General features: G+C 54.9%; 1 protein-coding gene across 1 annotated transcript in view; it reads right to left on the reverse strand.

The window, feature by feature from the left end:
• The window catches only part of KCNH6 (potassium voltage-gated channel subfamily H member 6), a 94,011-nt gene extending 85,356 nt beyond the window's left edge, over positions 1-8,655 (reverse strand). The window contains 2 exon segments of the mRNA XM_075059777.1: positions 2,236-2,466; positions 8,580-8,655. Of these exon segments, the coding sequence (XP_074915878.1) occupies positions 2,236-2,466; positions 8,580-8,655 (307 nt within the window).
• Between the last annotated feature and the right edge of the window lie 2,074 nt (positions 8,656-10,729).

Raw genomic sequence — 10,729 nt, forward strand, 5'->3', positions numbered from 1 at the left:
TGGGCCCACCATGTACTTGCATTCTCCTCAGGTGCCAGGATGTCTCACTCTTCTCAGGCCTCACAGCCTCTCTAGGTTCTTTCAGAGCTGGGTTTGCAGGACTTGCCCCTGGAGCCCTCCAACAAGTCCCCCATGAGAATACAGACTTCAGCCACTTCTGACCTCCTTAGGCTCAAGCTTTTGTCCCTCTTAGGTGCCCCTTTGTGTCGCTCCTCACTCAAACACCTCCCTGGGCTGCCTCTTTGGAGGTCTAAATGCTGCCAGAACAAGCCACTAGCTCAGCAGCTTTGCTCCATTTCCTAGCCCCCTTGAGAGAAAAGTCTGAACGCTAGATTCCCCACATCCTCTTCAACTTAGTCCACTATCTGCTACCCAGAGAGGATGCAGCACTCCCTACTTCAGGGTGGGCCTCCTCTTTTTGTACTAACCACCTGGCTCCTCTCCCAGCTAGCACTCATCTTTAATTGGGCCTGGCCCACCCACCAGGTGCCACCACTACTTAAGCTCCCCTGCTCCCCTTAACCCTTTCAGAGCCAGGGTGAGGCATACACCCCATCACAGCACCTCAGCTCCCCTCCCCAGAACATGGCAGTAATTGCTCTGCCCTGCCTCCTGGAGGGTTATGAGTATAAAGGTAGCTGTGACTGTGAGGTGCTCAGATATTATGAGATGGGGTCCAGAAAGGGAAATAGGATGAGAGGTTCCAGGACTCCACTTTGATGTGTGAATCATTGGCAAAAGGTTCTGGGTCAGAACCTGGGATCCCAAGCACAAGGGGAGTTCAGTCCAGAAAGCTGCTCAAGACCTTCTGTCGCTTTAGAAATAGACAACACTTCAGGGAACCTTTCCCCAGCCCAGACTCACATGGGGCAGCCAGACTAAGGATCCCGTTCACAGACTCACTTGGGGAGGCCTCTTTAAAATGGGCCCATCCGGTCTGATCCTGCCACTTGTGCAGTATGGGACTGATCCTGCCGAAGGGGGAAATGCTACAAATTGGAATGGTGACGCGCTTTGCATCGGTGTAAATAACACCACAAGACGCAGGGTGATGGAGGACCAGGCCCATTGGATTTGCTTGTGTTTTCTGGATGCTCAGAATGGGTGGAACCTGCTCACATAAATCCCCCTCCCCTCCCCTGCAAGCTTGGGCTGCTCTCAGATCTGTGCATCTGCTCTGAAACCCAAGCTGCCAGGAAGGCAGAACTGGGGCTGGTTGGTTACAAGGTGTCAATTTTGGAGAAAGCAGAAGACAGTGTCCTTATCGCAATGAATGAGAAAAATCAGGACTGAGCAAAGGAGCCCCATAAGGATGTCCTCTGTGATCCCCATGACAGTGGCTGTCATACACTGCCCCCATACTGCTCCCCTCCACCACTCCCAGTCCTGGGATCTGTAAGCAGTTCTGCTGTGTTTTCAGTCCAGTTCAAGGCCAGATCCCGTGCGGCTTGTGTGACGAAGTGGGAATGTTCTTGATGTGTTATTGAAATGCTGAGTGGGGAGTTTTGCTGCCTTGGGGAAGGGAGGATACCTGAGCATGTAACCTGAGAACCCAGGAGGGGGGTTTGAGGCCAGGTAACACCACTGCCCGGGAAACTGGACAAAGGACACAAAGGCTGGAGGAGGAGCCGGGGGGAGGCTGAGTGAGAGGCTGGACGGAGTTTCATTTGGAGCTGGCTGGGAAATGGAGAGGGGCGCTCCGACCAACAGGGCTGTGGCCTCCCCAGATGGACCTAACTAACGGGGGTCCTGTTGTCTGTACCGGCAAGACCTGTTTTGGACTCTGTTCCTGTCATCTAAATAAACCTTCTGTTTTACTGGCTGGCTGAGAGTCACGGTGAATCGCAGGAAGCTGTGGGAGCAGGGCCTTGTCTCCCACCACACTCTGTGACAGCTTGCACCTCTTGACTCCCCGTTGGTGAGGGCAGAAGGTAGCCCTCCTCATTTTAAGCCTCTCAAGGCAGGGTCCTGGAGGCTGATTCTGCTCTTGTTCACCCTAGGGTAAATCAGGAGTAGCTTAGGGGAAATCCATAGAAGTGCATCGGTAGGAGAGGAGAATCAGGCTCGTCTGTACAGAGGAAGACCAGTCCACAGTGCTGCACAAATAGCAATCATCTCCCCCTAGCAAACAGCTCTTAGGATGGCTACCCCTGTATACACCCCCCCACCTAGCTACACACAAGGCCCAGTAATCCAGGGATCGCCCACATGGCTATTTCAATGAGGGGCTCTTACTGTCTTTCCTGTAGTAGAGGATCTCTAGCTTGCACTCCTCGGATCCCAGCAAGGCCTGAGTCAGCTGCGCGATGGAGTTTTTGGTGGTCTCAGGCCCGGTGAGGAAGTCACAGGTGCAGGGGCGCTGCATGACCTCCACCCGGGAGTAGCCGAACATCTCGCAGAAGCCATCGTTGCAGTAGATGATGGCGCAATTCTCCATCTGGGCGTTGGCAATGAGGAACTTGCGGTCTGCAAAGATGCATGGGAAGCAAAGGGTTAAAATGAAGGTGACTGCCCCCAAGTGAACTTCCTAGAGAAGGACGTGCGGGTGGGAGTGACAGGAGCTTCTCCACCTGCAGAGCTGGGTGCAAAGATTTGCCAGGGCACCGGCCTTGTAGTCTTCATGCAAATAGGGTGTCTGAGGGCAAGATGTTTAGATTGTAAGCTCCTTGGGGCAGAGACCGTCTCTCCCTACTTGTCTGTATAGTCCCTAGTACTGCAGGGCCCTGATCTCAGCTGGTGCCTATGGGTGCTACTGGAATATAAACCATTGGGTTTCCCCAATCTGGGGGATGGCAAAGCGCTTGACAGATATTAAACATGGCAGAATCCCTATGATAATCTCCATTTTATAGAAGGGGAAACTGAGGCACTGACAGGCCCGGTGACTTGCCCAGTGTAGCAGCAGCAGGACTGGGACTAGAAGCCAAAGCAGCCTGATTCCCAGCCCACTGTGCCACTGCCACCACTAGCAATACCCCAAACTGCCTCCTGCTTTCTCTGTATTTCCCTCCCCATCCTTGCAGATGAGCGAGACAGCTGTGAGTACAGGGGCGCTATGATGGAGTGCGCCAGCCCTGTGACAGGCGCTTTCTCCTTTGCTTGCTGGTGCAGACAGTGAGACAGAAAGCACCTCCTGCTTTCCACTGGGGACTCTGGCCATTACTTTAAGACAATTAATAATAATAATAAAATGGAGCAATTAAAAAACATGAGACAAACCCTCAGGTTATCTATTCGTGAACATACTATTTATAATAGTGCCTAGAGGCCCCAGCCAGGATCAGGGCCCCAGTGCAAGGTGCTGTACGAATATATAGTAAGAGATTGTCCCAGCTTTTACAGTCCAAAAGGACAAGACAAAGTATGGGAGGGGAAACTGGTACCTGGAGGGGTGACGTAATTTGCTCAAGGTCATACAGCAGGTCAGTGGCATAGCTGGGCACAGAGTGCCAGCTAAGGGCCCTCGCCACTAGACCACACTGTCTCCTAGGATTGTTGCCTACAGCCCATTGTCTGGCATGTTGCCCACTTTACACATCCTATATGATGTGGGTCCCAGCCCTTCCCCTTGGGAGATTTTTCCACCATCTAAGAGCTGTCGGTGCCAGGGAGCTGCTCCCGACGTTCAGTCTAAGAGGAGATTTTGGTGGAAAAGCAGCAGGTGCTTCCTGGCTGTGAGATCAGCTCACCCATGGGATTGCTTCCTGGGGGAGCAGCAGAAGTTCCATCAGCTGTGACCTTTGAAGTTAGACGGGACCAAACACAAGCACACGTACAACAGGGAATAATCTGGCATTTGCCAGGGGAAGGACTCAGGGGAAGTGGCGCAGGCCAAGGGATGTGCTGGCCGCTGCTTCCCACAGCCCCCATTGGCCTGGAACGGCGAACCCCGGCCAGTGGGAGCTGTGATCAGTCAAACCCACAGACGCTGCAGGTAAACAAACCATCCCGGCCCACCAGCGGATTTTCCTGATGGGCCACGTGCCAAAGGTTGCCAATCCCTAAGCTAGACCAGTGGTTTTCAAACTTTTTTTCTGGTGACCCAGTTGAAGAAAACTGTTGATGCCCATGACCCAATGGAGCTGGGGAGGAGGGGTTTGGGGTATGGGAAGGGCTCAGGGTTGTGGGGTGTGGGGGTGAGGGCTGTGAGGTGGGACCAGGAATGAGGGGTTCAGGGTGTGGGAGGGGGCTCTGGGCTGGGGCAGGGGGTTGGGGTGTAGGATGGGGTCAGGGCTCTGGGCTGGCAGTGAAGGCTCTGGGGTGAGGCTGGGGAAGAGGGGTTTGCAGTGCTGGAAGGGGCTCTGGGTTTGGGGGGGCTCAGGGCTGGAGCAGGGGATTGGGGCACAGGCTTATCTCGGGCAGCTCCTGGTCAGCGGCACAGCAGGGGTGCAGAGGCAGGCTTTCTGCCTGTCCTGGCACCATGGACTGTTCAGCACGTCCAGCTCCTAGGCAGGGGTGCGCAAGTGGCTCCATGCAGCTTTTGCCCGCAGACACGCCCCCCCATCTTCCATTAGCCAGAAATCAGCCAATGAGAGTCTGGAGCCAGTGCTCGGGGCTGGGGTAGCATGCGCGGCCCCATGGCCCCCCAGCCTAGGAGCCGGACCTGCTGATGGCCACTTCTGGGCACAGCTTGGTGTCAGAACAGGTAGGGACTAGCCTGCCTTAGGCAGACAGCACCACCAACAGGACTTTTAACGGCTCAGTCGGCACTTAGCCACTGCTCCCCAATGCCTTCATTCCACCACCCAGGACTCGGTCCTGACCCACAGTTTGAAAACCACTGAGCTAGGCTGCCCCTGACCAGTGTTTGTCCTTAAAAACCTCCAACGATGGAGATTCCACAGTGTCTCTCGGCAATTTGTTCCACAACTCCCCTGCCATTGGGACTACAGACATGGAGGTCTTGGGCTCAGGGAAGCCTTTGAATGACTCCACAGAAGGCAGCGGGAAGGGAAGGGGTTGGCCTGCTCCATCAGTGAAGGTTCCTCTGCCTGTTGCCATTGCTTTCGCTCTCTTGGGAGGCTGTCCTGCAAAGCTCAGGCCAATGACACGAGAGGATTAGGGCACACATCTCATCTCCTGTCCTTGATGTAATCTAGCGAAGTAGAGGCCACAGCTGCTCAGACCAGCAGCGAGCGGGAAGTTCATGGCCAAATTCAGCTCCTGATTCCACCCCACTGAAATCAGTGGAGATCTAGGGGCTGGGGTGTACCCAAGTGGGATGTGCCCTTTGCAGGTGTGTGAGGACATGGCTCTCCCGAGCTTTGGCATCTCTTCTGGCTGGAGCCGGAGCCAGTTCTTAAACATGGAAGGCGCATTTGGGGGCTAGCTATTAGTGCACTCCCTAATTAATCTCGCTGATGACACAGAAGTGGCATCTGCAGCGTGTTTATTCCAGTTCTGCTGTTTGCCTCCTTTCCCACCTGACCCGGGGAACGTGCGTTGGCAAAGGGCCATGCTCACTACGGATCTGGAGAAGCCTCCTGCAATCCTCAAGGGACCGAAAAGCAACCCCCGGGCCCCTGTTCGCAGTCCTGCTGTGGCAGAGAGCTGGGGAAGAGCCATTCTCACTCCCCTAGTGCCTTTCAGCAAAGGATGAGAAAGCGCTTTGCAAACATTCCCGAATGGTGCTCCAGCACCCTCAGTGAGCTGGTGAAGTGTTACTAATGTTACCCATTTTAAAGCTGGCTAAACTGAGGAGAAGTGGCATGAAGAAGCGAGTGAGCAGCAAAGCCAGACACAGAACCCAGGATCCAGGTGGAGTTTCCTGCTCTACTCACTAAATGACTCCATCCCCACTGGCAGATGGAGCTAGATGCTTGCTCAGTGGATGTCATCACTCCATATCGCCCAGTTCGCCGGCCTGCCACGCTCTGGCACTGGGAGAGAATTAGTTTCAGTAAGTCAGGGCTTAGAGCCGAGCTTGGGAGGGGAGTGGGCAGCCAGGTGGGTGGGCAGAGGGAAAAGAGGCTGTTGATTTTAACTAGGCAGCGCAACTCTGCTTACAGGGAAATGGAATTGAACTCCTGGATTGTTTCATTGAGTCACAGCAGGCAGTAGGGCAAATACAAGCCGGATCAGAGGGGCACGCAACTGGCCTTCACCAAACGAGACTCTGGTACAGTGTGTATGTGTAGGGGGACAGAATCCATGGAGGACACTCAGCTAGGGAGAAGAGGGGGGATGTTATTAGCTGGTAGCTTTCAGGCCTGCTCCTCCTCTCACTCACCCCGGTGGTCATCAGGGCAGCTGGCGTCAAACTGGGATGCGTGAGACGTAATCTGCCTGCGTTACAGGTTAAACTACATGCCCAAGGCATCGCAGAGCGAGGCATTATTGTCCAGAGCTCCCGGCTCTCAGCCCTGTGCTCTGCTCAATCCGTCACACTGCGCTACCTCAGGGGGATCCCAGTGAGAATGAGTGGAAATCCTGCCTCCAAAATGGGGATCAGGGATGGGCTCCTACCACTGGAAGGAGCCGTGTGTGTGTATGTGATAGAGCGAGTGACCAGGCCTTTATTTTTTGTGCAGCTGCCCCTTTAAGCGGTAGACCCAGCTAAAGACTATGGGGCACTGTTTCAAGAGTGGCAGCAGGCAGCTTTGCAGCAGCAAGGTATCAAGTTCAGTCTCGCCTGGCCACAAGTTTGGGAGCTGGCGGGGGGGGGAGGGAGGCTTGTCTGCTTGTTGATGAGATAGCACCCCCCTCCCCACCACTCGACACGAGGGATGCAACTTGCCAATTTAGATGGATAAACAAGGCAAGTTACATGAACTTCCCATTCACAGGATCACGTCCCTCACCACAAGAACCCTTCTCTTCTTTTAGCAACTACAGATCAATCGTGTCATGAGGAAAGGCAGCAAGTTTGTCTCCCCAGCAAACTCTGCAATGGGAGACAGGCTGATTTATGCTGCTGGAGGGACCCAGAGGTCCTAATTCTCTGCTGCCTTGCAGCTGATGAGCAAAGTGATCGCTGTATATTCTGCTCTGGTAGCACTGGGCACCCACTGTGTACTCACTTGGCATTGGGGTAAGTTACCCCACAGGGGTACCAGACGTCACAAGTCTAAAAAAGACAGTTCCCCTTGAATCGGCTACCTCCGAAGAACTACCCTCCCCCTAACTATGACAAATGCCGTAGAAGCAGAGATCTCCACAGTCCATTCATTGTGTTAGAGGTGAAAAAAAGAAACCCAGCTAAAATTCATTTAAAGGGATTATTTCTAGCAACAGCAAATGGCAGCATTTTATCAGGGGAGGCTGCCTGGGAGCATCCTATAATTTAAGGCAAATAGCCAGACAGCCCATTTTGCACTAAAATAAGCACTTCTACCTGGCCATTTTCTAGCTGAACATTCTGCCCCCTAGATAAAAAAGGTTTTATCCTCTCTTCCCCACTCCCCTCCCGCTGTTACATTTTAATCAGCTCCTGATCTCAGATATGTTAGTAAATCCAGGGTTACTCTGTTGACTTCAGCGGAATTACTCCAGAGTTATGCTGGTGTAACTAAGACCAGAGTCCACCCCACCCAGTCTCTGTTGATGGTATCTGGCAAGCAATATCCAATCTATCTATCCCCATACACACCCACCTATCTAACCAATCAATCTATCTATCTCTATCATCATACACTCTACCTACCTATCTAGCCCCACACCCCCCCCCAGTCTCTATCTATCTATCCCACATACCCCCTATCTAGCTATCAATCTATCTGTCCCCATACACACCCACCTATCTAATCAATATATCTATTTATCGCTATTCCCACACACTCTACCTACCTACCTATCTATTCCCATACACCCCCAATATCTATCTATCCCACATACCCCCTATCTAGCTATCAATCTATTTATCCCCATACACACCCACCTATCTAATCAATATATCTATTTATCGCTATTCCCACACACTCTACCTACCTACCTATTCCCATACACCCCCAATATCTATCTATCTATCCCATATACCTCCTATCTATCTATCATTATATCCCTATACACACCCACCTATCTAATCAATCAATCTATCTATCTCTATCACCATACAGTCTACCTACCTATCTATCCCCACACACCCCCAATCTCTATCTGTCTATCCCATATACCCCCTATCTAGCTATCAATCTATCTATCCCCATACACACCCACCTATCTAATCAATATATCTATTTATCGCTATTCCCATACACTCTACCTACCTATCTATTCCCATACACCCCCAATATCTATCTTTCTATCCCATATACCCTCTATCTATCTATCATTATATCCCTATACACACCCACCTATCTAATCAATCTATCTCTATCCCCATAACTCTATCTATCCCCATACACACCCACCTACCTAACCAATCTCTCTCCACCCCCATACGCTCCATCTATCCATCTAGCACCAGACTATCTCCCCCACCCACCCCATCTATCCCTCGATCTAGCCGCCTATCTCTGGGACTGGCCATGGCTGGGTCTCAGCGAGGCTGAGGACTAGGCAGGAAGTTTGGCAAGTCCCGCGAGCGGCCCCTGCCCGGGCGCGGTGCCCGGCGCGGCAGGGCCCCGACCCGCCGTACTCACTCTGCCCCTCGAACTTGCGGATGATGGTGTCCAGGTAGGTGTTCTGCGGGGCCACGTGGCCCCTCCGCACCGGCATGCTGGAGCCCGGCCGAGCCTGCCCGCCGCCGGGGAGTTGCGCCCCGCTCTCCGGGGGAGCCGCCGGTCGCTGCGGGGCTTAGCCCCGTGCTTAAGGACCGCCCCACGCGCCGGCTCGCACTGCCCACCAGCCGGGGGCCGAAGCGCGAGGGCGGGCAAGGGGCTTCCCCGTGCACGGCTGGCGGCCGCGTGGGCGGCCCTGGAGCCGCAGCGATGCCCTCGGGGCGGCCCGGGGGGAGGCCCGGTGAAGGCGGACGAGAAAAGCCCGAGGAGTCTCGATGTGCTTAGTCACCGCGGCCCCGTCAGCGTCGGCCGGAGCTGTCAGCACCCGAGCTGCCAACCTGACAGTCTCAGCCGCCCCCCGGGCCGCCCCGAGGGCATCGCTGCGGCTCCAGGGCCGCCCACGCGGCCGCCAGCCGTGCACGGGGAAGCCCCTTGCCCGCCCTCGCGCTTCGGCCCCCGGCTGGTGGGCAGTGCGAGCCGGCGCGTGGGGCGGTCCTTAAGCACCGCCTTTCCCCGGCTGCTCCGGCGCCCCGGCCGCGGGGGGGTGCCCGGGAGGGCTGCGGAGCTGTCCCCCGGCCGTGGTGCTGAAGCACCGCCCGGGGTTCGCCGCTAATCCGAGGGCGGACCGCGGCGGGGGATGGGAGGAGGGAGCCCCGGACCATCCAATGTGGGGGCTCCTGCCCTGTCCCCCCCTTTTCCCTGCGCCCGGGTGTAAGTAATATACAGCGCCGGATCCCCCCAACCCACTGTCCGCTCCCCCCCAGTGTCTCAGTGGGACTGAGGGTCACTTCTGAGCTCGCCCCCAGTCCCCCTCCCATTTCTCCTCTCCCCCAGCACCTCTGCCCCGTGCCCTGCGGCTGGGGGTCAGTGTCCTTCCCGCTGGGCGCCCCCTCCCCCATAGACAGTACTTGAGGGCGCTCGTTTACTTCTAGGGCAATAGCCCCTGATCAAGGAGCCCCGCTGCCAGGCCGTGGCTGCTTAAGCCGGAGGTTACAGGGAGAGAAGTCGGGAGGTGGGTGGTGACCACCTCGCCCTTCCCCTACTGCTAAATGGGACAGGGTCCTGGCTAGATGGGTCCCTGGAGGGCTGGTTGGATCCTGGCAGGAGAAAGGGGCCCCTGTATGGGAAAGGCGGAAAACCACTGTGCTAGGCACCATCCAGCTGTGACCCTCTTTACCTACCCTCCCCCATCATTCCAGTCCCTGCTCCCCACCAGGGGAAGGGGTGGCTGCTTTCCCTGCAGATCAGCCAGTCTCAGCACAGAAATATCCCCCACCCCCACGGGTTTCCAAGTAACTCAGGGCTCCCAGGTCCCTGGAGCAGCCCATAGTCTTCATCACTGATCTCCTTCACGGTGACCTTCCCAGAGCGCCCCCCTGGACTATGATCAACCGCCCCCTACCCCATGATCGGAGGACCGTGGCCACGGAGGGGATTTTGATTTGAATTATGCGCGACTTTCCATGCATGAAATTGATCGAAGAGGATTACAGGCTGGCGTTTAGCAGGGGAGTTCCAATGAATATTCCGGCAGCGCCTCGCCAATACTCTCATCACAGGGAAACACATAATTGCCAGCCTCGGATGACAGCTGGTGATACAAAGCAGGGACCAGGGAGCCGGGCCTGCTCATCGTACCGTGGGAACTTGAGCCAGAGGAAAGGAAGGAGATTTCAAAGCCCATTGCAGAGTGTGGCTGCTGCTTTTATCTGTGGCGCTCATGAAATCTGACCTTCCCCCCTCCCTCCCGCAGAGAAAACTTGTTCCACTGTTGAAAACTCATTTTCTGCAGTCCAATTTCCACAGCCGTCTGGGTCATAATTCACTGTGATTTATTGAGAAGACGTTCTGTATCACAGGACTGCAGCTTCATAGTCTGGGCAGAATGGGGGGGGGCGGGGGACTGGGAGTCAGGGCTTCTGGAGGGTCTGTTTTCTCACTGATGAGCTGAGAGAATTTAGGGGAAATTTCTCCATGCCTCAGCTTCCCCATCTGTAAAATAGGGATCATACTCACCACGGTTTTCAAAGGCACGTTGAGATTCTTGGATGCAAGGTGCTGTATGAGAAGGC

The sequence above is a fragment of the Chelonoidis abingdonii genome, chromosome 21 (genome assembly GCF_003597395.2).
Source record: "Chelonoidis abingdonii isolate Lonesome George chromosome 21, CheloAbing_2.0, whole genome shotgun sequence".
NCBI classification, from domain to species: Eukaryota; Metazoa; Chordata; order Testudines; family Testudinidae; genus Chelonoidis; species Chelonoidis abingdonii.